The following is a 24,684-nucleotide window of genomic DNA, read 5'->3' as shown; positions in this document are numbered from 1 at the left end:
TGTACCACGTGCAACTATGTTGACAATTTTAATTGGCTAACGCGCATTTTAAGACGCAGAAAAACTTGTTCGCAAGGATGGACCTGATGTGTTTAGGGGGTCTGGGACACAGACCGGCCTGATCAATAGACACACAGTACAAGACCTCTATTGGGAGGGGATGGGTAGGTGCACTGAGGAGAGGAAGGTGCAAAAAAGTTTGTGTAGCTGTTATGGACAGATGATCAACAATTCAGCAACATCACTTACATAATCATTGCAATAGTTTAAATCAATGTTTATTCATTAAAAAAACAACAGAACATGACATTTAATTGGAGTACGAGTAAAGAAACTAAACTAATGGAATCATCCTGACCATACCCCAACTTAGGTACTAAATCAATTCACAAATCTAATATAACAAATTCTCAATGAGGTCAAGAAGATATCAAATACATAGTAGGGAACATCACATTCATAGACGGGATGATGCTGTAAACTGAAGTTGTTTATCCCTCTAGTGTTTTCATTGCAGAGGTCATCTTGTTGTTGTTGGCCCACCCATCACCACCATCAGGCCTGTTCAACGAGGACAACTGCTGTTGCCATGACAATTTGTTGCGTCAAGGATTGGGTGAGTGGGGTTGAAAATATTCATACAGGGCAACAGGGGGTCGTTTCAGGGCTATAGAGTCATACTAGTACCCGTTGTCAGTAAAGTCATTCAGTGCTGCTACAACTAGACTAGACAAACATTATTCCCCCCAAGCGATTTCACAAGCTTGATATAAAAAAGACATGACTAACACAGGACATGCTCATTGGATTAGTTTGCACAATGAGTGTTACAGACAGTGTCTTTGTAGACCTTAGAGATAGTCATAACTAGGATATTCTTGACAAGAGTAATTTATGACAACAGTAGAACAGTTTTTTTTCTCTCTGGAGTAAGGTAAATCCAGCACATTCTGCGACTGATGACCTTGTACAATACAATGGGTTGGTGCTTATTCACAGTAGGCTACAGGTCTTAAGATGATTGACAGACTTCCTCTCCACTGTCTAGTGTTCTGGTCCTGAGCCTGTATTCAGAGTCAGAGTAGCAGTACTGATGTAGGATCAGTTTTGCCTTTTAAATCATAAGGAATAAAAAGAGGGACCTAGATCAGCACTTCTCTCCTCTGAGATGCTTTATGAATCGAGCCCTGATATTCTGTTCCTGTGTGTCCCCTCTTCTCTGATTGGCTCAGGCCTGCAGTAGATTCCTGAGGTCCTTGTCCATGCCCCGCCCACTGAGCTGCTCCAGGCTGTGGTAGCGATGGATGACCTGGTCGGCGGTCACTACCACCACCCTGACCCCGTGGGTGTCCTCTCCCAGCTGGCAGCCTATAGCGGAGCTCACCACCATGTCAAGGCCATTGTGGAGCCCCCCCGCATTACGGTGGTAGTGGCCGGAGAACACCGCCTTCACTCCTGCACAACACAGAGCAAGAGAGATAGTGAGGAGGTTTACAACAACCCAATACAAGAGATAGAAAGAGGAGGGTTATCAAAGCTTTTTGACTCACCAGACCCATTATGCCCAGCCACAATATTGGGGTCTCGTCCCAAAAAACAGCAACCCCAGAAAGTGACGGTATCGATTTAATAATCGATTAGTATTGATTAACCTTAGTTGACATGTGACCATATGGTGTCGGTTTCTGTTGGAGAAAGCCGGTTCTGTGTTCTACACAGCTCCAATCTGCATCCTGTCTACATGCATATACCGAGCTAAATGTAACATAGGCAAACTGTCCCTGATCTGCTCTGCATACAACAGCAATATATTCATATTAGCTCAATATAATTGCATAATGACATTATTGCCATATCTGTCAGATCGACTGAAAACAAATGCCTGAGGGAGGGGGAGGAGAAAAAAGAGGGAGAGAGATGGGAATGAGAGAGAGTGCAAGCTGAGAGAAACTGAACTCATTTTTTGAATAGTTTGTAAAAATGTAGAAACTTTTATTCAGGGGCTTTTACTTTTCAATTTCTTTTCCATCACAATCGTTGTCGTCATTATTGAATTGATTTCTATCGCTTCCCCTGAAGCGATGTTTCTGCAGGGCTCGGTTTCTACTGAGAAATAGAAGGCACTGAACTGATTTCACACTCACACTGGTTGGCCAAGCAAGCCCAGTCTAAATGAGAAGTGCAAATTAGTAATTATCTTTTTGCGGATGTGTGTGCGTGTTCTACTGTCAGTTCACTCTAGGTTTTGGCAGACAGAGGAAGTAAGATGTTCCGTTTCTAACAGTAGCGGGGTAGTTAAGACTTCTTCGACCCGCTTGCTGCCATTCCTCAATACACAACACATGCCAAGGATATAATTAAAACGGGCAAAAGCTGGCAACGAAGGAACTAAATTCCTGTCCACAGTACACATTACTTATGTCCTGGAAATCCATCCAATCCTCAACACTAAAATAACATCCAGAAAACCCTGGAATTGCTTTTCAAGAACCCTTTTTCGCCCCCTGATCAGCAACATTCAGATTCTACACACAATGGGTGCACCATTGAATAATGAATCTAACATAGATGGAAATTGATGATAAACATATTTTTGCAGGCTAAATTCATTTGCTATCAAAACCCAGAGGCTATGGTTCCATCGTTACTTAGTTATGCCAATGCACCCGTTTTCCGATGGCACCCCACGGCAATGTAATTTAGGACAGTAACTCGGCGAACTGAACGAGTGTACTCCCAAGACCTTTGCTTGAAAAACGAGAAAATAACGTCAATAGTACTGTTGGTCTATTTTTGAGACGCCGTAGCCAATATACACTTCAACAAACGTCAGAATGATTCTAAGATAACTCAAGAAATCTGTCATTTAATGTTGACGTTTTTGCCGAGGAGATCTTAGTCGCGCAATTTTACATATAACTAAGGTCTTTGGTGCATCGCAATGAAAAAATGTGCATGAAAACGAGTTGTCTCTCGTTGAACATACTTTTTTGAACAATCCCTACTGTTGACCAATCACTGACGAAGGGACGTAGACTTCTGTTATCGACTTCGGCTTGCCCCAAGAAACAAAATTGTGTGCCCGAACACCTGAAGAAACCCTCACCGAAGTCCAAAACAAACAAAAACTTCATAAAATGTCGCCATAATATATGCACGAACTCTTCCGGCTGGGAAGCACGCTGACAACTTAAAGGCACCTCCCACTCAACAACAGACGGTCGGCCAACTATGGCGTGTGTATACACTGCAATCCTAACAGAACTACAATTAGACAAGCCAATGAAACCTAAACAGAGGGAAACGTTTGATCTTGATCCTAATAACTAGGATTAATCATACTGTAATTATAGGGAGGGAAAATTCTCAAAGTTAAACATTACTCATCAACCAGCACGCAAGTATTGTACCAGTGTTTTCAATTAGCGCCGGCTGTCAGCTAATCAGCTGGTTACAGACTCATTTTCAGGTGGATACATTTTACACTTCATACTAACTATGCTATTTTTTTTTTCATTTAAAAGTTTCAATTCGCTAGTCCGTCGAGCCCTCTCCCGCTAGAATAAACGACATGCATCTTCTACCGATCTATTGATAAAACAGGTGCCTGTCAGTCAAAGTGAGCGATAACAGGAAAACGCAGCAGAGAGGAAGAAGCGAAGCGAGAGGTTTCACTCTCGCCAAAATCTGTCCAAAATAAGCTCTATTAGTTTCTATGGCTTATTTTAGACCTAAGCTTGTCGCCTGCCTTCCCGCCTTTGGGACGACTCCCATCGTTAGGGCGGATACATTAGCATCTTCTCATTATATACAGATCTCTGATTGCAGTGGAATTTCTTTTCGGAGGGAAAGCGCATAATGCTCGTAAATTTGCACCTCCTTGTAATGTAAATAAAAACACAGTTCCTAGGTTTCCTGTCGGGGCCAGACAGTGATACCAAAGTGAGTGACTCGTCTCATCAGTCAGTAGGCAGGTTTCCATTGACTCAGGTTTTTTCAACCAAAGCAATGTGGTATTTTTTTTTATTGCGACAGGTGTAATGGAAACGACAGACATAGGAGCCATTTTCTAAAGAGCCACAACATTTTTATCCATTGATTTTTATTTTGTCGAATGATTTATTGCTATAAATGAAGATTGCCGAATACTTTTGAAGGTAAGCAGCCAGGCACGTGATGTAATCACGTTCCTCATTTAATTACATTTTTTCCAACTATAATCATTGTTTCTTTGCAGGACAAGGACATTCAAAAATTCCTGAATTGGTTCGCATTGCTTTCCTGGTTGGCTGGCAATTTCCATCATCCAAGTGGCGCAGCGGCCTAAAACACTGAATCTCAGTGCTTGAGGCGCCACTACAGACACCCAAGTTCGAATCCAGGCTGTATCACAACTGGCCATGATTGGGAGTCCCATAGGGTGGTGCACAGTTGGCTGGTGTAGGCCGTCATTGTAAATAAGAATTTGTTCTTAGCTGACTTGCCTAGTTAAATTTTAAAAAACAATTAAAAAAAAATCTGATCTACATGAGTGCTAAGTTTTTTGGGGGTTGGTGTGACCTCAGTACGTCCACCTGGTTTTAATAGACACGATAGTTAAATGGAAACGCACCCTAGCAGGAAATTGTCGCATCTGTTTTCTATGCAAACTTTCTAAATGTTGACAACAAAAAAATCCCTGGACAAATTCATGGAAATACAGTGCATTCAGAAAGTATTCAGACCCCTTGACTTCATCCACATTGTTACTTTACAGCCTTATTATAAAATTGATGAAATAGTCCCCCCCCCAATCTACACACAATAATCCATAATGACAAAGCAATGTTTTAGAAATGTTTGCAAATTTATAAAAAATATAAAACTGAAATATTATATTTACATAAGTATTCAGACCCTTTACTCTTTGTTTAAGCACCTTTGGCAGCGATTACAGCCTTGAGTCTTCTTCAGGATGACACTGCAAGCTTGGCACACCTGTATTTGGGGAGTTTCTCCTATTCTTCTCTGCATATCCTCTCAAGCTCTGTCAGGTTGGATGGGGAGCGTTTGTGCACAACTATTTTCAGGTCTCTCCAGAGATGTTCGATCGGGTTCAAGTCTGGCCTCAGGCTGGGCCACTCAAGTACATTCACTTTCCCCGAAGCCACTCCTGCGTTGTCTTGGCTGTGTGCTTAGGGTTGTTGTCCTGTTGGAAGGTCAACCTTCACCCCAGTCTGAGGTCCTGAGTGCTCTGGAGCAGGTTTTCATCAAGGATCTCTCTGTACTTTGCTCCGTTCATCATTCCCTTGATCCTGGCTAGTCTCAAAGTCCCTACCACTGAAAAACATCCCCACAGCATGATGCTGCCACCACCATGCTTCACCGTAGGGATGGTGCCAGGTTTCCTCCAGACGTAACGCTTGGCATTCAGGCCAAAGAGTTAAATCTTGTTTTCTTCAGACCAGAGAATCTTGTTTCTCATGGTCTTAGAGTCTTTAGGTGCCTTTTGGCAAAATCCAAGCAGGCTGTCATGTGCCTTTTACTGAGGTGTGGCTTCCTTCTGGCCACTCTACTATAAAGGCCTGATTGGTGGAGTGCTGCAGAGATGGTTGTCCTTCTGGAAGGTTTTCCGATCTCCACAGAGGAACTCTGGAGCTCTGTCAGAGTGACCATCGGGTTCTTGATCACCTCCCTGACCAAGGCTCTTCGCCCCTGGTTGCTCAGTTTGGCTGGGCGGCCAGCTCTAGGAAGAGTCTTGGTGGTTCCACATTTCTTCCATTTAAGAATGATGGAGGGCACTGTGTTCTTGGGGACCTTCAATGCTGCAGAAATGTTTTGGTACCTTTCCCCAGATCTGTGCCTTGACATAATCCTGTCTTGGAGCTCGACGGACAATTCCTTCGACCTCATGGCTTGGTTGTTGCTATGACATGCACTGTCAACTGTGGGACCTTATATAGACAGGTTTGTGCCTTTCCAAATCATGTTTGATGTCATTATGGGGTATTGTGTGTAGATTGATGAGGGGGGGGGACTATTTAATCAATTTTAGAATAAGGCTAACGTAACACAATGTGGAAAAAGTCAAGGGGTCGGAATACTTTCCTGTGTGTGTGTGTGTGTGTGTGTGTGTGTGTGTGTGTGTGTGTGTGTGTGTGTGAGAGAGGGAGCAAATGATGGAGTGAGTGTGTAGGACCCTGTGAGTGTACATAGAGACAGTGAAAAAATAAGAATAACATGCAAGGGTCAACTTAGTCCGTGTAGCCATTTAGTTAGCTATTTAACAGTCTTATGGCATGGGGAAATGAAGCTGTTCAGGAGCCTGTTGGTGTCAGACTTGATGAACCGCTTGCTGTGCGGAAGCAGAGAGAACAGCTTGAGCGGTTTTGAGTCTAATGATTTTCCGGGCCTTCCTTTCACACCGCCTGATAGAGGTCCTGGATGGCAGGGAGCTCGGTCCCAGTCATTCGAGGAAGATGGTGAATCATCACTGCAGGAACAGTAGGTAGTAGAGAGCCTCATTCTGTCTCAAATATGATAATTAGGGCCCTCACGGAATCCAGGCATTAAAACATAATTCAACAATATAAAAAACATTTGACCTTAGCAGGGAATCAACTAAATGTATTGAATTAATTCAATTTGCAGAAGTTTATCATAAGACATGAACAGAATGCATCAGTGATTCGTATTTGCTGCGTGTGTGTGCAGTGCGGGAGTCTACCACTTTGTGTAGCCATTAGCGATGATGCTAATGAAAAGTCTTCTGGAAGATGGAAAGCTTTCCCAAAAACCTTTTCAATGAAATGTTAACTACGAAGTAGCCTATACTTATCTGCCAGAATGATATCATGATTATTTTAATCAATCGAGTAGGTATTTGTTTTGCAAACTCTACCATCAAGTGTGAAAAAAAACACATGCTAGATGCACACTTGAATTGAAGGGTAACTACATAAAAAAATACAAATATTTTTCCCAGACCTCAGTGGTCTCCTGATGTGGTTTAAGCATTGTTGTGGACTTAGAACATCCATTTGTTTTTGTTTTTCTATAATAAAAAAAGTGTGACATTGAGAGCGAAAAACAGAAACCCAGAAAAACAAAACCTTGTATTTATTTTAAGATGTGGGTTATTTACTTAATTTTAATATAATACATAATTTGAAGAACAAACATTGTGGCAGTTCGTATCTTGCAGTAAAACTGTAAGACTTTAACCTCAAGAGAAGCCAGGTTAAAATGTTAAAGGTTTAATGTTCTCTTAATAGTCCTACTCATATAGGCCTACACCTACACGATATCCAAAACATCTAATACACTAAATTCATTGGCTGGCTACTCTATGTACTAGTATAAAATACTGACTGTATTTCTCAACCTTTCTGCCAACCCTTAAAAGATTAAGAAAATACAAACCACAACAACTATGACGTAAACATCAGAGGAAAAAAACAGAATTATCAGGAGGAAAAATAAGATTAAGTGAACCAACAAGACGAAAGAAAAATTACTTTTTACAACAGTAGGTTTCCTCTGAGGACCATCACAGTAGAGCTCCACCGAGCGAGAGAGAACTAGGAAGGAGAAAGGCAGTGCAGTAAGCTACAAATTACAGCAGGCAACCAGCCAGCCCAATCTGAATTAGCCATACATCTCTCTTTCTCCCGCTCCCATTTTGCAGTCCTACCTTGGGTTTATTCAGGAGAGTGAGACAGAGCAGTTCAGAATGTTCTGATTTAAATACATGTATTGTTTGACTCTTTGTAGTTAGGGAGCCGAAGGAGCTCTATCCAGTGCATGTCTATCTGCAGGGGGCACAGGAGGACAGGAACTGTGCCTAACCTGCCTAATGCTTGGAGGGTGTCACAATCTGTGGGTTCGGCTATCAGACCTTACACAACCATCCTATCATTTTTGATAACACGAGTTGAGAACTCTAAGTACCCCAGAATGAACACCCCAGAAGTAAAAGCTATTAATGTTATGATGAAATCATCCTAAATTAATTTGAATACATCTGTTTTAGTCATGTAAAAAGCTCATGAAGCCAAATGAGAATGTTTTATAAATCAAACATAAACAACATAAAACAAGCCACGTCACTTAGCACTTTTGTTCTTCACCAATTGAGCTAAAACCATCTGTCAATGTTGAGGAGTAGTCAGCCTACTCTGCTACTCTTGATAGCATGGTGAAGCGTCAGGATTAATTGGTGGTGATCACTTAACAGCCAGTGTTACTGGCTCATTCATATCTCCAGTTAGTCAGGCCTGCTGGGAATCCAAATGGAAAAATGAGATGAGAAACATCTACACACTCTGTCTGCACTCACAAGTGGTATCAGTCACTAGCTCTAACGTCTTAACGTAGTCTGTTTCCCTCAGGAGTTCTTCCTGACCACGCCATTAAAAGGATTGGCTAAATAAGTGATCCAACCTGTTCAGACCTGCTCCAGAGCGCTCAGGACCTCAGACTGGGGTGAAGGTTCTCTCTCTAGACTCTCCCTTAGCCTCCCACTCTCACCCTGTTCACTCCCAACAGAGCTGTCATTGACACATCTGTAAGACTGCGGTGTGCATGTGAATGTGTGTGCATTCGTACCCTTTGTGTGTGTGGTAGAGGGCGGGTGTCAGAGTATTGGACTAGAAATAATTCATCATGAAAGCATGACTAGCTGTAGATAATTAGCATGACCGAGGGTAATAGAAAATTTAAGTAGCTAGCATGTGGATTTTCATCTATGGCCTGGGCCTGAAAGATCCATCACTCATCATATCTCTCTGTTATTGTGTCCCAACTGGCACCCTATTCCCTATACAGAGCACTACTTTTGACAATTTCATGATGAAATGTAGTGCTGTATATAGGGAATAGGGTGCCATTTGGAACGTAGCCTCTATCTCAGGATCCCGTTCCAATGTCCTCACCCTACACACACTGCTACGGTAACTACTACTGTGCTGTGTGTTACTGTGGTGTGGGGATAGATCAGAGGTGCACAGCTTCAGTCCTGCTGTTTTACGGTCTTTTATCCCGAGACTGAATCCTAGATGATTTCTGATTTCTACTTTCTAAATCGCTTGTTCTGTTATGTCTTCATTTCTTGTCCTTTTTTAAAATTGTGTGTTATTGTGTTGCTAGGTATTGCTGCACTGTTGGAGCTAGAAACACAAGCCTTTTGCTGCACCTGCAATTGCATCTGCAAAACTGTGTATGCAACCAATAAACTTTGATTTGATATCAGTAACATCCACGAAATGGTGAAAAAAACTGTATAGATTTCCACCTGCCTGGGAAACCAGATATGAACATTCTCCACTCTCAGTAACATCAATAGACCAGGGAGAAATGAAAAACCAGTTAATATATCTGAAGGGGTACTATATCGATCATGAATACTAAATCATCAGATATGAATGGAAAAACACGCTTCATCTTGGTCGTACTAGTATTCGCATTGTCAATTCACATGCTTGACAATACAAAAGAAACATGGATACAACTAAAACCTTACATCATATTATACATAGTTAAAGGGATACAGCAAGCAACGCTACCATACCTGTAGACTTCGTCATTGCGCTAAGGCTAGTTAGCATTGGCTTGTGAAACTACCGCTAACTTCCTACATATTGCACGCAGAGACATAAAAATGGTATCCATGAGTTCATCAGACTCTGTGGAAGTAGAAGGGCCTACATGCCAGAATCTGGCATTATCCCTTTAAATGTCCCCCATTCTGAGAGCACGAGGAACAACAACGCTCCTGCATCTATAAATGCCCTTTCAATAGAAATGACCTGAGTCCAAAACGACACTGTAGAGACAACCATCTTCCCTAGGTCCGTAAACACACAGAAACCTCCTTCACTTAAATTAAACAGTGAGGGTATATGGGCATGCAACAAGTTACACATACAGATTGCAAAATAGTTGGGAAGACATTTTTGATGTACTGATTCCATGGTACAGGGTGTATGAGTTGATATATAAAGCAACACAAGATTCAAGACTTCGTGCTTTTCAGCTTAAATTATTATATAGAATTCTTGCCACCAGCAAAATGTTAAATATTTAGGGCATAAAATCATCGAAGTTCTGCAGATTTTGTTGTGAGGATACAGAATCAATTGACCATTTATTTTGGTATTGCCCTCAGGTAGCCTGTTTCTGGTCTCAAGTTCAGGAATGGCTGAAAATGCATAGAATTGATCTAAAATTGACCCTAGAAATAGTACTGTTAGTACTGTTAGGTGATCTGGAGAGACCGGGTCAGTCAATTACTAATACTCTTAGTAAAATTATTTATATTCAACTCGCAATCTGTGGATTCTATTCAATTAGATAGATTGAAATTGTACGTTAAACATCACAGCATAGTTGAAAGATATGTGTTGCGTAGAAACCCGAAGTGGGTGGCCAGCAGAGATAGATGGGAAGGGCTAAGGGAAGCTGAGGGTTGGGATGTGGAATTGGAGACAAGTGGGAGTGGAGTTGCTGTGTGGGAGATAGAATGTTGGTCAAAGATAAAAGTTTTAAAAAACCTAGTAAAAATAAAACATAATAAAAAGTACATTTGAATGACACTGTTTTTACAACTAATGCTGGTTGGCCTGAGGCTGATGCCGTGCAGGAGTTTGTACACATGCATATACACACACTCTCATTCAAATAAATGCATACAAAAACACACATACATGTAATAGTGCCAGACATGCACACACAAACATATACAGTTGGCACTGCTGTTATGATTTTAGTTGTCCTTGATGTCCTTTGCTGTTTTCTTCTGTCTTTTCCTTTTTTCTCTTCAGTTCATTCTCTTGGTTGTTGGTGCATTGGGGGCTTCTCGGGGTGGGGAATGGAATTAATTGTATTTATTTATTTTTCTTCTTGGGGGGGGACTGTGGGAGGCGTCTCGAATGGTTGAGGGACAGCTATTGGGGAACTGTGGGGGGATCTTGGAGGGTTCAGGTTCACGTTTTTTGGCCTGGTGGCAGATCTGTCAACGTGCCCTTGAGCAGGGCATTGACCCTGGATGCTTCTGTGTGTTGCTCTGAATGGGAGTCTGTTGGATGACTGGTATGATGTAGTTGTTGAGCGGCTTCACTGCAAGTATATTGTATGTTTCGGATATTCAATAAAAAAAGATGTAAAAAATTTACACATTCCCCAGAGGACATTCAACACCTTCACTTTGGTTCCCATCCCCTGGGCTCTGACACCCTGGTGCTACACTACACATTACATTATCGCCAACCTTTATCTCTGTTCCCACGGCTTTACACCTCACTCCTCTCAGGCTTAAAACAAGGGGGTTAAGTCTTATCTTCTAATCAAATTCCTGGGGATGATAAAAGAGCTCTGCACACCTGGACTGTACAATATTTGCAATCTAACATTCTTCAACAAACAACTTGACAGAGCTTGATCATAGCTAGACAGTCATTTTCAAGTTAAGTAAAAACTGTAACTAGGCCACTCAGGAACATTCATTGTCTTCTTGATAAGCAACTCCGGTGTAGATTTGACCTTGTTTTAGGTTATTATCCAACTGAAAGGTGAATTTGTCCCCCAGTGTCTGCTGGAGAGCAGACTGAACAAGGTTTTTCTCTAGGATTTTGCCTGTGCTTAGCTTCATTTAGTTTATTTTGTATCCTGAAAAACTCCCCAGTCCATTCCGATGACAAGCATACCCATAACATGATGCAGCCACCACTATGCTTGAAAATATGAAGAGTGGTACTGAGTAATGTGTTGTATTGGATTTGCCCCAAACATTACACTTTGTATTAGTTGGCTAATTGCTTTGCCACATTTTTCACAGTATTAATTTAGTGCCTTGTTTCAAACATGACGCATGTTTTGGAATATTTGTATTCTGTAAAGGCTTCCTTTTCACTCAGTCAATTAAGTTAGTATTGTGGAGTAACTACAATGTTGTTGATCCATCCTCCGTTTTCTCGTATCACTGCTTGACTGAGGCACCTTACAGATAATTGTATGTGTGGGGTACAGAGATGAGGTATTGTGGCAGCCCAGTGGAGTCAGAGGTGAAACTCACAAAATAAGACAGCCGGAGTACATTTTGCGGCGCTCAAACAAAAGTTGATCTTTAATAAAGGTTTGGAGGAACAGGGAGACATACAACTGAAAGGCCTCTCGGGTAATGGGTGGGTCACTGTGTGGCGGCTCCTCGGACCGCCTGTGTTAATGAACAAGAGAGAGCAATGAGTCCGGGGTTTCAATATTTGCTCTCAACTTGCGCCGGGTGGCATGCTGCACGGGAATGGGTCCTCTTCTCCAGTTCTGAGGTCTAGGCGTACCCACTTCCTGTCTGCCGACACGCCCGAGTGACTGCACCTCTACTTATACCCATTTGGAGTAATGAGGGACAGGTGGGACCATTTCCAGGTGCCAATTGGTTGCAGCACCTGAACTGGATAGTATTAGTGTCAAATCACCAGCCCCAGTTGGTGCCTACAGAGCTGTCCATGATGCTGACTCACCTTGGAAACTATCTAGCCCTCTGGAGCTGACCGAGGTCCTGCTCCTGGCTTTGTAGCTCCCTGCTGGCCCCCGGGTTGCCACGGTAGTCATTCAAAAATCATGTTAAACACTATTATTGCACACAGAGTGAGTCCATGCAACGTCTTACTTGACTTGCTAAGCACATTTTTACTCCTGAACTTATTTAGGCTTGCCATAACAAAAGGGGTTGAATACTTGACTCAAGACATTTCAGCTTTTCATTTTTAATTAATTTGTAAACATTAAAAAATACAATTACACTGACATTATGGCGCATTTTGTGTAGACCCGTCACAAAAAAAATCTAAATTCATGGAACAAGTCAAGGGGTGTGAATACTTTAAATAGAACAAAACAAGTAAAACACTAAACAATAGCTGAGAGACCATAAACAGTATCTGACCCTGATGATTAGGAATGATAGCAGAAGAAGTGCTGCTATATATATAAATATGAGAGAGAGAGAATGCTGATCATAGCTTGCCGGACAGACAAGCGTCTCAGAATAGATGAGCTCCCGCTGCAGAAAATATGTACAGTAGACAATATGGTAGCCTTGTATATTACAGTAGAGCAAACAATGGTAGCCTTGTACATTACAGTAGACAAATCAAATGTTATTTGTCACATACACATGGTTAGCAGATGTTAATGCGAGTGTAGAGAAATGCTTGTGCTTCTAGTTCCGACCATGCAGTAATATCTAACAAGTAATCTAACCTAACAATTTCACATCAACTACCTTATACACACACACACAAGTGTAAAGGAATGAATAAGAATATGTACATAAAAATATATGAATGAGCGATGGCCGAACAGCATAGGCAAGATACAGTAGATGGTAGAGTACAGTATATACATATGAGATGAGTAATGTAGGGTATGTAAACATTATATAAAGTGGCATTATTTAAAGTGGCTAGTGATACATTTATTACTAGCCATTATTATTTATTACTAGCCATTACATTATTAAAGTGGCTAGAGATGAGTCAGTATGTTGGCAGCAGCCAGTCAATGTTAGTGATGGCTGTTTAACAGTGTGATGGCCTTGAGATCGAAGCCGTTTTTCAGTCTCTCGGTCCCCGCTTTGATGCACCTGTACTGACCTCGCCTTCTGGATGATAGCGGGTTGAACAGGCAGTGGCTCGGGTGGTCGTTGTCCTTGATGATCTTTTTGGCCTTCCTGTGGCATTGGGTGGTGTAGGTGTCCTGGTGGGCAGGTAGTTTGCCCCCGGTGATACGTTGTGCAGACCTTACTACCCTCTGGAGAGCCTTACGATTGTGGGCGGAGCAGTTGAAGTACCAGGCGGTGATACAGCACGCTCTCGATTGTGCATCTATAAAAGTTTGAGAGTGGTTATTTTCCTGACACCACACTCCGAGGGCCCTCACTTCCTCCCTGTAGGCCGTCTCGTCGTTGTTGGTAATCAAGCCTACCACTGTAGTGTCGTCTGCAAACTTGATGATTGAGTTGGAGGCGTGCATGGCCACGCAGTCATGGGTGAACAGGGAGTACAGGAGAGGGCTGAGAACGCACCCTTGTGGGGCCCCAGTGGTGAGGATCAGCGGGGTGGAGATGTTACCTACCCTCACCACCTGGGGGCGGCCCATCAGGAAGTCCAGGACTCAGTTGCACAGGGCGCGGTCGAGACCCAGGGTCGATGAACAGCATTCTTACATAGGTATTCCTCTTGTCCAGATGGGTTAGGGCAGTGTGATTGCGTCGTCTGTGGACCTATTGAGGCGGTAAGCAAATTGGAGTGGGTCTAGAGTGTCAGGTAGGGTGGAGGTGATATGGTCCTTGACTAGTCTCTCAAAGCACTTCATGATGACAAAAGTGAGTGCTACGGAGCGATAGTCATTTAGCTCAGTTACCTTCGCTTTCTTGGGAACAAGAACAATGGTGGCCCTCTTGAAGCATGTGGGAACAGCAGACTGGGATAAGGATTGATTGAATATGTCCGTAAACACACCAGCCAGCTGGTCTGCGCATGCTCTGAGGACGCGGCTGGGGATGCCGTCTGGGCCGGCAGCCTTGCGAGGGTTAACACGTTTAAATGTTTTACTCACGTTGGCTACAGTGAAGGAGAGCCCGCAGGTTTTGGTAGCGGGCCGTGTCAGTGGCACTGGGTTGTCCTCAAAGCGAGCAAAGAAGTTGTTTTGTTTGTCTGGGAGCAAGACATCGTGGTCCGTGACGGGGCTGGTTTTCCTTTTGTAGTCCGTGATTGACTGTAGACCCTGCCACATACCTCTCATGTCTGAACCGTTGAATTGCGACTCTACTTTGTCTCTATACTGACGCTTAGCTTGTTTGATTGCCTTGCGGATGGAATAGCTACACTGTTTGTATTCGGTCATGTTTCCGGTCACCTTGCCCTGATTAAAAGCAGTGGTTCGAGCTTTCAGTTTTGCCATCAATCCACGGTTTCTGGTTGGGGAATGTTTTAAGACGCTGTGGGTACAACATCACCGATGCACTTGCTAATAAACTCGCTCACCGAATCAGCGTATTCATCAATGTTATTGTCCGACGCTATGCGGAACAATCTTGAAGCGTGGAATCCGATTGGTCGGACCAGCGTTGAACAGACCTGAGCACGGGCGCTTACAATATGGTAGCCTTGTACATTACAGTACAAAAAATTGTAGCATCATACATTACAGTAGACAATGGTAGCCTCGTACATTACAGTAGACAATATGGTAACCTTGTACATTACAGTAGAGTAGACAACACAAATGGTAGCCTCGTATTACAGTAGACAATATGGTAACCTCGTACATTACCAAATCAAACTGTCACATGCGCCGAATACAACAAGTGTACAAAACAAATGGGGGGGAAAGCCCACAATTTTATGGGCTTTCCTCTGACACCGGCTATTATATTACAGTACATTAGACAACATAGCTTACATCACTAAGAGAACATTGGCTCTGTGTGTTATATTACTTTACTACAAGGGTATGAGTGCGATAGTTAACACTCCCATGCCCTAGTCTATAGCTGTACTAGCATAACAGGTCCCCTGTGGCTCAGTTGGTAGAGCATGGTGTTTGCAACACCAGGGTTGTGGGTTCGATTCCCACGGGGGGCCAGTATGGAGAAAAGAAAAAATTTATGAAATGTAAGTCGCTCTGGATAAGAGCGTCTGCTAAATGACTAAAATGACTAAAATGTAAAAATGTAAACAGCTGGGGAAATATTAGTGTGGATGAGTTGAACTTGATCTTCCTTTCATATGAGCTTGACATGTTGGTAGAAAAAAAAGCAGAACCTGAAATCATTCTTTAAATCTTACACAATATATTCCTAAATAGAAGTGCTGAAATCCAGTATGAGAGTTTGAGCTTAGGCTAGAATGAATAGTGGCTGGTGCCTGAGAGAAAACATATCTGTAGAGTTAAAAACGTACTCACACTCAAGCTATGAGAAGGGGAAAAAAACAAGGCCGAGATTCAAAAATATTCTTAATTCAATCCATGCTCAAAAGAATACAAAAGTTGAAAGTGCTAAAAAGGGCAAAAAAAAAAAAGAAAAGAAAGGAGCATAGGTTTCAGCTTTTACATCTTCATCAGTGCTGTACAGACTAACTAAAATGACACACACTTAAGACACACAGGTGTCATTTTAATTAGTTTTACGTCTTCAGCTTAAATTAAGTACAGTGCCTTCAGAAAGTATTCATACCCCTTGACTTATTCCATATTTTGTTGTTACAGCCTAAATTCAAAATGGATTAAATATAATTCTCACCCATCTACACACAATACCGCATAACGATAAAGTGAAGCAAGTTTAGAAATGTTAGCAAATTTATTGAAAATGAAATACAGAAATCTAATTTACATAAGTATTCACACACCTGAGTCAATACTTTGTAAAAGCACCTTTGGTAGCGATTACAGCTGTGAGTCTTTCTGGATAAGTCTCAAAGAACTTTCCACACCTGGATTGTGCAACATTTGCCCATTATTCTTTTCAAAATTGTTCAAGCTCTGTCAAATTGGTTGTTGATCATTGTATGACAACCCTTTTCAAGTCTGGCCGTAGATTTAAGTAAAAACTAACTCAGCCACTCAGGAAGATTCACTGTCTTCTTTGTAAGCAACTCCAGTGTAGATTTGGCCTTGTGTTTTAAGTTTTTGTCCTGCTGAAAGGTGAATTCATCTCCCAGTGTCTGGTGGAAACCAGACTGAACCAGGTTTGACTGTGCTTAGCTCCATTCCGTTTATTTTTTATCCTGAAAAACTCCCCAGCCCTTGCCGATGACAAGCATACCAATAACATGATGCAGCCACTACTATGCTTGAAAATATGGAGAGTGGTACTCAGTAATATGTTGTATTGGATTTGTCCCAAACATAACACTTTGTATTCAGGAGAAAAAGTGAGTTGCTTTGCCACATTTTCTGCAGTAATACTTATGTGCCTTGTTGCAAACAGGATGCATGTTTTGGAATATTTTTATTCTTACAGGCTTCATTATTTTCCCTCTCAATTAGGTTAATATGGTGGAGAAACTACAATGTTGATCCATCCTCAGTTTTCTCCTATCACAGCCATTCAACTCTGTAACTGTTTTAAAGTCACCATTGGCCTCCTGGTGAAATCCCTGAGCTGTTTCCTTCCTCTCTGGCAACTGAGTTAGAAAGGACGCCAGTATCTTTGTAGTGACTGGGTTTATTGATACACCATCCAAAAGTGTAATCAATAACTTCACCATGCTCAAAGGGATATTGAATGTCTGCTTTTTTTTTACCAATCTACCAATATGTGCCCTTTGCAAGGCATTTCAAAATCTCCCTGGTCTTTGTGGTTGAATCTGCGTTTGAAATTTACTGCTTGACTGAGGGACATTACAATTATCTGTATGTGTGGGGTACAGAGATGAGATAGTGTTTAACAGGATTTTTGAATGACTATTATTGCACAAAGTGAGTCCACACAACTTATTTGACATAAGCACATTACTCCTAAACATATTTAGGCTTATCATAACAAAGGGGTTGAATACTTATTGACTCAAGACATTTCAGCTTTTTGTTTTTAATTTATTTGCAAAAATAAATAAATCAGGGGCTGTTCTCCTTGGTCTTCCTCACTGTGACTTATCCTGTAGTAAACCTGTTGACACACTAATCCCATCTCTCCCTGGTGTGAGGGCTGTGTTGCACAGCTAAATCTGGGCTGTGTTCACTAAGCACAAAACAAGAGGAGACCACTTCCTAAATAAAGGTTGTGGGGTGAATCCTAACTTCCACTGAAATGTAATTTTCACTAAGTCTACCATTGACATCAATGCATGAAGTGAAAATAAGTTTTGTGAAAGTTAGATTCCCCCCTGAATAAAGGTTAAATCAAGTTAAATGACCTACCTGCCTGTTTGAACCTGCCTAGGAGGCTCTGCCTCGTGGCAGTCTGCAGGTTAAAGTAGTCGTCCTCCTCGTCAGGTGTCTTTAAGTACAGAGGGATGTGCTGGAACACCAGGACGTGTTTGGGGATGACCCCGGGCCCCTGAGAGGCCCTCTGCAGCTGGCCCTCTAACCAGGCTTCCTGGGCGTCTCTCAGGTCGGGGCAGGCTGACGCATCAAAGAACAGCTGGGAGTTCAGCACCAGACACAGCACCCCTCCAACCTAAAAATCAGAATGACAGGTTTGGGATTACAGTATAGGTTAAGGTTATTAAGATAATGTCATTATGGCATCGCCATGGTTCTCATTAATGCCTTTAAAGCAGCCACATTACAACTGACCTGACTAGAGACAGTTGTCTCAGGATTATGACATCACTCCTGTGCAGTACTTTAGTGTTTGTGACTCAGCTGTTTAGAGCATGGTACTTTGCAACATCAGGGTATTTGGCTTTGCTTTCAGCTTGGGCCATACAGAGTATACAATAACAGTAATTCATGTTGGATAAAAAGAGGTGCCACTCTGTTCCTACCGGTCATGTTACAGGTAAATTGTTCCTATCCAGCTCCAAGGACCAGTGTTTATGTAAGGAACTTACATAAAGCCACATCTACAGTAAGTCATCTCACTCTAGCCACCCACCCAGAAGCTGAAGTAGTCGTCTCCCCAGGTGTTGCAGAACTGGGCTACAGTCTCCGGGGTGGGTGTGTTACCCAGGTCATGGTTACCACTGACAAACACCAGCGGGATGGAGGGGTCTGTGCCCCTCAGAGCCACCTTCAAGTCCCGCTCCTGCCCCTCTCGGTACTGGGTGTCTGTATGGGGGAGAGAGGACACAATCACTGGAACAGTGGTAACATTTAGTTTGAACTTCCCAGGGGGTTCTTTCCATTTCAAGTTTGGATGGACATTATTACCCCCTGCCTATTCACATTATTCATTACCATCCACACAAAGAGGATACAGAATAAAAACGGAGAGATTTAACCACTCTTAATAAAGTAAAGAGAAAAATTATAAATGGAGTCATTGTACTCTACAATGTGTATCAAACAAACCCATTAACGCATAGCAAAGTATTTCATGCCTTCCTTTCTTCAGGTTTTTATTTTTTCATTTAAGTAATTTAAGTAATTTTACTGCCCTACTTTTGGAGATAGAAGTTTGGACAGGGTTGGTTTCATAAGACGACTATTTCTGACAAAACGAAGTGTGTTTGAACGAGAGAAAATAAAACAAGATAAAAACCCAGTGGGGTGGGGAGCCTAATCAGCCCATATGTCCTGTATAAGGGAAGGGACGAGCAGGCAATTCTCTGATGACTAGTGTGGGAGAATAAACCAGATCAGAGAGCCATCTGGACTAATAGTTACAATGCAATAACATTAATTTAAAATCAGAGGAACGTTAAATCTTAAACAGCAACAAAATCAATCAGGTAAAAAAGAATAACAATCAAAAGAGGTCAACTGACTGAACAAATGGACAATAAATGGAGTCTGGTCTCGGGCTTTCATATGGGTTTCACTTTTTAGAATATTAGCTACTGGCAAATCAATTTTTCATAAGTCCTCTTAAATCAATCTTTAAAACAATAATACAATTGTAAAAACGGAGGCCTCGCCTACAGACACAGGCTACTGTTGTTAGAGCCGCTGCGCCGGCTACTGTTGTTAGAGCCGCCGCGCCGCGCAGGCTACTGTTGTTAGAGCCGCCGCGCCGCGCAGGCTACTGTTGTTAGAGCCGCCGCGCCGCGCAGGCTACTGTTGTTAGAGCCGCCGCGCCGCGCAGGCTACTGTTGTTAGAGCCGCCGCGCCGCGCAGGCTACTGTTGTTAGATCAACCACACTACACCATACAGCAATTAGCTGCTATGACACTTCCATGAATCACCAGCCCCAACCCTGCTCCAGCACAGCCCTGTGCCAGCCCCACCTCCAGCCCTACTCCAGCCCCAGCCATGCTCCAGCCCCTGCCCTGCTACCGTTATACCTCATCAATCTGGATTTGGAACACTTAAACTGAGATGAATGAAACATGGCTATCTGTGATTTCTGTAGACACAACCCCATTAAAACACTGACTGCAGTTAAACTGTAACCTATAACCACGTCTCACCGCAATGCTGACTTTCATTCACCTACCCTGCTACAATCTCTGACCTTAAAGGTATGATATATTACAATGGTAAGGTCATTTTAGATAGACAGCAAAAGGCACAATTTAATGGGCTGAGCTAGACTGAGCTGGGTTCAGAGCATAGCTGAAAAAGAGGATTTTGACAGGTTTGGATAAACACATTCCCATGTGCCTCTGCTAAGGAGACTATAGTCCTGTACTCAGCTGTATACTGCATCCTTGGCTCAAGCATTTAGGAGATGGAATGGTTCTCTAGCTTCAGTCTAGCTATGCATCCATATCAAATCAGACTGTATATAGGCTACGCATCCATATCCAGACTGTATATAAGCTACGCATCCATATCCAGACTGTATATAGGCTACGCATCCATATCCAGACTGTATATAGGCTACGCATCCATATCCAGACTGTATATAGGCTACGCATCCATATCCAGACTGTATATAGGCTACGCATCCATATCCAGACTGTATATAGGCTACGCATCCATATCAGACTGTATATAGGCTACGCATCCATATCAGACTGTATATAGGCTAACTCTCCTTTCTGGTGGTGGTTCTGAAACACATCTCCCCTACAGGGTCTCCTCTCTGCTGTCCCCAAACCCCTCACTTAACCCATTAGAAGCTTTTCCTATTGGAAGTCCCCATCAGCAAAACATACTCACACACACACACACACACTATGCCTTCTCACAGAGCCTGATTTCTCCACTCTCTCTCCTCTCCAAATTATGTTCTGCTGCTACTCAATTCCACCCAGAGTCCCACTTTAACTGCCTTCAACAGAAATTAGGGGGCCTTCAGATGGGTGGAGAGGGACTTGGTGTTTTTCCACTAAGACATACAGTGAGGGAAAAAAGTATTTGATCCCCTGCTGATTTTGTACGTTTGCCCACTGATAAAGAAATGATCAGTCTATAATTTTAATGGTAGGTTTATTTGAACAGTGAGAGACAGAACAAAAAAATCCAGAAAAACGCATGTCAAAAATGTTATAAATTGATTTGCATTTTAATGAGGGAAATAAAGTATTTGACCCCCTCTCAATCAGAAAGAGTTCTGGCTCCCAGGTGTCTTTTATACAGGTAACGAGCTGAGATTAGGAGCACACTCTTAAAGGGAGTGCTCCAAATCTCAGTTTGTTACCTGTATAAAAGACACCTGTCCACAGAAGCAATCAATCAGATTCCAAACTCTCCACCATGGCCAAGACCAAAGAGCTCTCCAAGGATGTCAGGGACAAGATTGTAGACCTACACAAGGCTGGAATGGGCTACAAGACCATCGCCAAGCAGCTTGGTGAGAAGGTGACAACAGTTGGTGCGATTATTCGCAAATGGAGGAAACACAAAAGAACTGTCAATCTCCCTGGGCCTGGGGCTCCATGCAAGATCTCACCTCATGGAGTTGCAATGATCATGAGAACGGTGAGGAATCAGCCCAGAACTACACGGAAGGATCTTGTCAATGATCTCAAGGCAGCTGGGACCATAGTTACCAAGAAAACAATTGGCAACACACTACGCCGTGAAGGACTGAAATCCTGCAGCGCCCGCAAGGTCCCCCTGCTCAAGAAAGCACATATACATGCCCGTATGAAGTTTGCCAATGAACATCTGAATGATTCAGAGGACAACTGGGTGAAAATGTTGTGGTCAGATGACAAAATGGAGCTCTTTGGCATCAACTCAACTCGCCGTGTTTGGAAGAGGAGGAATGCTGCCTATGACCCCAAGAACACCATCCCCACCGTCTAACATGGAGGTGGAAACATTATGCTTTGGGGGTGTTTTTCTGCTAAGGGGACAGGACAACTTCACCGCATCAAAGGGACGATGGACGGGGCCATGTATCGTCAAATTCTGGTGAGAACCTCCTTCCCTCAGCCAGGGCATTGAAAATAGGTTGTGGATGGGTATTCCAGCATGACAATGACCCAAAACACACGGCCAAGGCAACAAAGGAGTGGCTCAAGAAGAAGCACATTAAGGTCCTGGAGTGGCCTAGCCAGTCTCCAGACCTTAATCCCATAGAAAATCTGTGGAGGGAGCTGAAGGTTCGAGTTGCCAAACGTCAGCCTCGAAACCTTAATGACTTGGAGAAGATCTGCAAAGAGGAGTGGGACAAAATCCCTCCTGAGATGTGTGCAAACCTGGTGGCCAACTACAAGAAACGTCTGACCTCTGTGAATGCCAACAAGGGTTTTGCCACCAAGTACGAAGTCATGTCTTGCAGAGGGGTCAAATACTTATTTCCCTCATTAAAATGCAAATCATTTTATAACATTTTTTACGTGTTTTTCTGGATTTTTTTGTTGTTATTCTGTCTCTCACTGTTCAAATAAACCTACCATTAAAATTATAGACTGATCATTTCTTTCTCAGTGGGCAAACGTACAAAATCAGCAGGGGATCAAATACTTTTTTCCCCTCACTGTACCCCCACCCCAGTGTGTCACCAGTGTTTTATGTTAATGTAAGCTCTAGTGTTATTGTTATTGTTTCCATCAGGAGTGTAACACTAAAGACTTGTGGCGGACAGAATCAACAACCTCTGCATCATTCAAGGCTTTGTGGCAAGGTGTTAAAGTTCGCAATTAGCCGTTATGTGTAGATGCCAGCCGAAAACTACCCAGGGCCTTGGCTTGGCTCCAAGTTAGAGCAGGTCCGCCAGAGCCGTGCCGGCCTGCGTAGATGGAAACAAAAAAGTCTGAGCCTTTTGGGTAAAACACTGTGGTAAATCCTCAATGGAAACTCAGCATAACCTCAATCTCACCTTCCCCTGTTTGTTGGCTGTCCTCGCCCACAAACAAACCCCTGAGGACGTCCCTGGAATCCTTGTAGTGCTCATTAGGAGTGTGTTAAGTCCATCACGTTGCTCTAATCATCTCTCCTCTGAACATTTCTGTGGAGGGGAAGTCCTTGTCAGTGGGATGGGATCACAGAGAGATCTGTCAATAACAGCAGCACGGAATGGGATGGTGACAGTGTTCCGTGGGAATATGTTCCCTCTGACAGCTGCTTTTTGTGGATTGTGGTCAGGGATGGGCATTTTAATTGGGCCACGAAGGTGATGGTTGATAAAACCGTCAGTTGCCGAGTCCTTCAAGGCCCTGTGTTATCCTGATCACTACAGTGATAATGTACGGGGTTGAAGGATACAAGTAGAGAATTTAAATTTATAATGTAGTCTCTCTCCTTTCATGATGATGGAGGTGTCAACAAATAGTCTGCACACTGCGATGCCTACCCATCGAATACTGGCCCACCCTTTTTACACAGCACCTTTTTAAATCATTATTTTGGACAAATTCATTTGGAGAGAAATAAGATATGTGTTTTCACACAACAGAGAAAGGGATCCAAAACAAGTTGAGATGGGAGATGTTTACTCAAGAAGAACAAAGAGACACCAGCCAAAACACAGTTGGGGCCAATTTCTTGTCTGTCCCTGACAGCCCTGTTTGTTGACAATCCTCTGGCCAGCAACAGTTTTATACTCTTTGTAAATAAACAAACAGTTTAGGTGTAAATCAAATGTCAGTTAGGCAGCGTTGCCTGGTGATACTCCCCTGGCAGTGTGCTCTGTGGAAACGACTGTGCATCTGACAGACGTGGCGTGTAATGCGTCTGGCACACACAACCTGCTCAGGCTGCTTGACGGTAACGAGGAGAGACGGCAGGCCATTTAAAATGTTTCCAAACCCTGCGGTTAGACTACCACTGTGTGTTTGGTAGGGGCCGCTGATCTCGCAGTGACCTATAAATGCAACTGATCAGGGAGGGAGGGACTAGGCGGAAGGAGGGGGAATCGTGCTTAAACTGAGAAGAGACACTGGGCACTCAGGATTGTGCAGGTGTGGAATGCATTTTAATGTAGAAATGTGTCCATTATGGTGTTCATGAGCAGAACGCACAAGGCAATTCGTGGTTATTATTACTAAGCATGGATGAAATGAGATAGGGAGTGGGCTGAGGACACCCCTGCTGTTTCAGTTTGGCACAACATGTGTTATGTAAGCAGAGGTAGGATTTGGCCCTCTTCATTAAGCTAAAATGTGCATTGTGCAAAATACAATACAAATTATACCTTTTATATAGCCATAATAAAATAATGTTCATTATAACTAGGCTATATCAGACATGTACAGTGCATTCAGAAAGTATTCAGACCCCTTAACTTTTTCCACATTTTGTTACGTTAAAGCATTATTCAAAAATGTATTAAATTCCCTCAAATCTAAACACACACACACACACACACACACACACACACAATACCCCATAATGACAAAGCGAAAACAGGTTGGTAGAGATTTTTGAAAATGTATAAAAACTAAAAAACAGAAAAACCTTATTTACATAAGTATTCATACCCTTTGCTATGAGATTTGAAATTGAGCTCAGGTGCAACCTGTTTCCATTAAACATCCTTGAGATGTTTCTACAACTTGGAGTCATCCTGTGGTAAATTCAATTGATTGGACATGATTTGGAAAGGCACACACGTCTATATAAGGTCCCACAGTTGACAGTGCATGTCATTTTTTTTTTGTACTGTACATATCTGGGGAATGGTACCAAATAAATGTCTGCAGCAT

General features: G+C 42.7%; 1 protein-coding gene and 1 long non-coding RNA gene across 4 annotated transcripts in view; both read right to left on the bottom strand.

Moving 5' to 3' along the window:
• Nucleotides 1-261: 261 nt before the first annotated feature.
• cpped1 (calcineurin-like phosphoesterase domain containing 1) overlaps nt 262-24,684 on the bottom strand; it is a 36,644-nt gene continuing 12,221 nt past the window's right edge. Inside the window, exons 3-5 of one of the 3 annotated variants that reach the window (XM_029699227.1) lie at nt 18,581-18,753; nt 17,902-18,160; nt 262-1,455 (exon numbers count right to left, since the gene is read on the bottom strand). In XM_029699227.1, coding sequence (XP_029555087.1) covers nt 1,229-1,455; nt 17,902-18,160; nt 18,581-18,753 — 659 coding nt within the window. In that variant the 3' untranslated portion in view covers nt 262-1,228. Of the gene's footprint in view, nt 1,456-12,071; nt 12,425-17,901; nt 18,161-18,580; nt 18,754-24,684 lie in introns of those variants that run through there. The other 2 variants (XM_029699228.1, XM_029699229.1) reach the window with 2 other exon arrangements.
• Nucleotides 1,614-4,374, bottom strand: LOC115153609 (uncharacterized). Its single transcript, XR_003867719.1, has 2 exons — nt 2,987-4,374; nt 1,614-2,106 (listed from the first exon to the last, which is right to left on the bottom strand). It is a non-coding gene; the product is annotated as an uncharacterized LOC115153609 (long non-coding RNA).

The sequence above is a fragment of the Salmo trutta genome, chromosome 18 (genome assembly GCF_901001165.1).
Source record: "Salmo trutta chromosome 18, fSalTru1.1, whole genome shotgun sequence".
Classification (NCBI taxonomy): Eukaryota; Metazoa; Chordata; class Actinopteri; order Salmoniformes; family Salmonidae; genus Salmo; species Salmo trutta.
The sequence above is the reverse complement of the archived record's forward strand: the minus strand, read 5'-3'. Positions and strand labels throughout refer to the sequence as shown.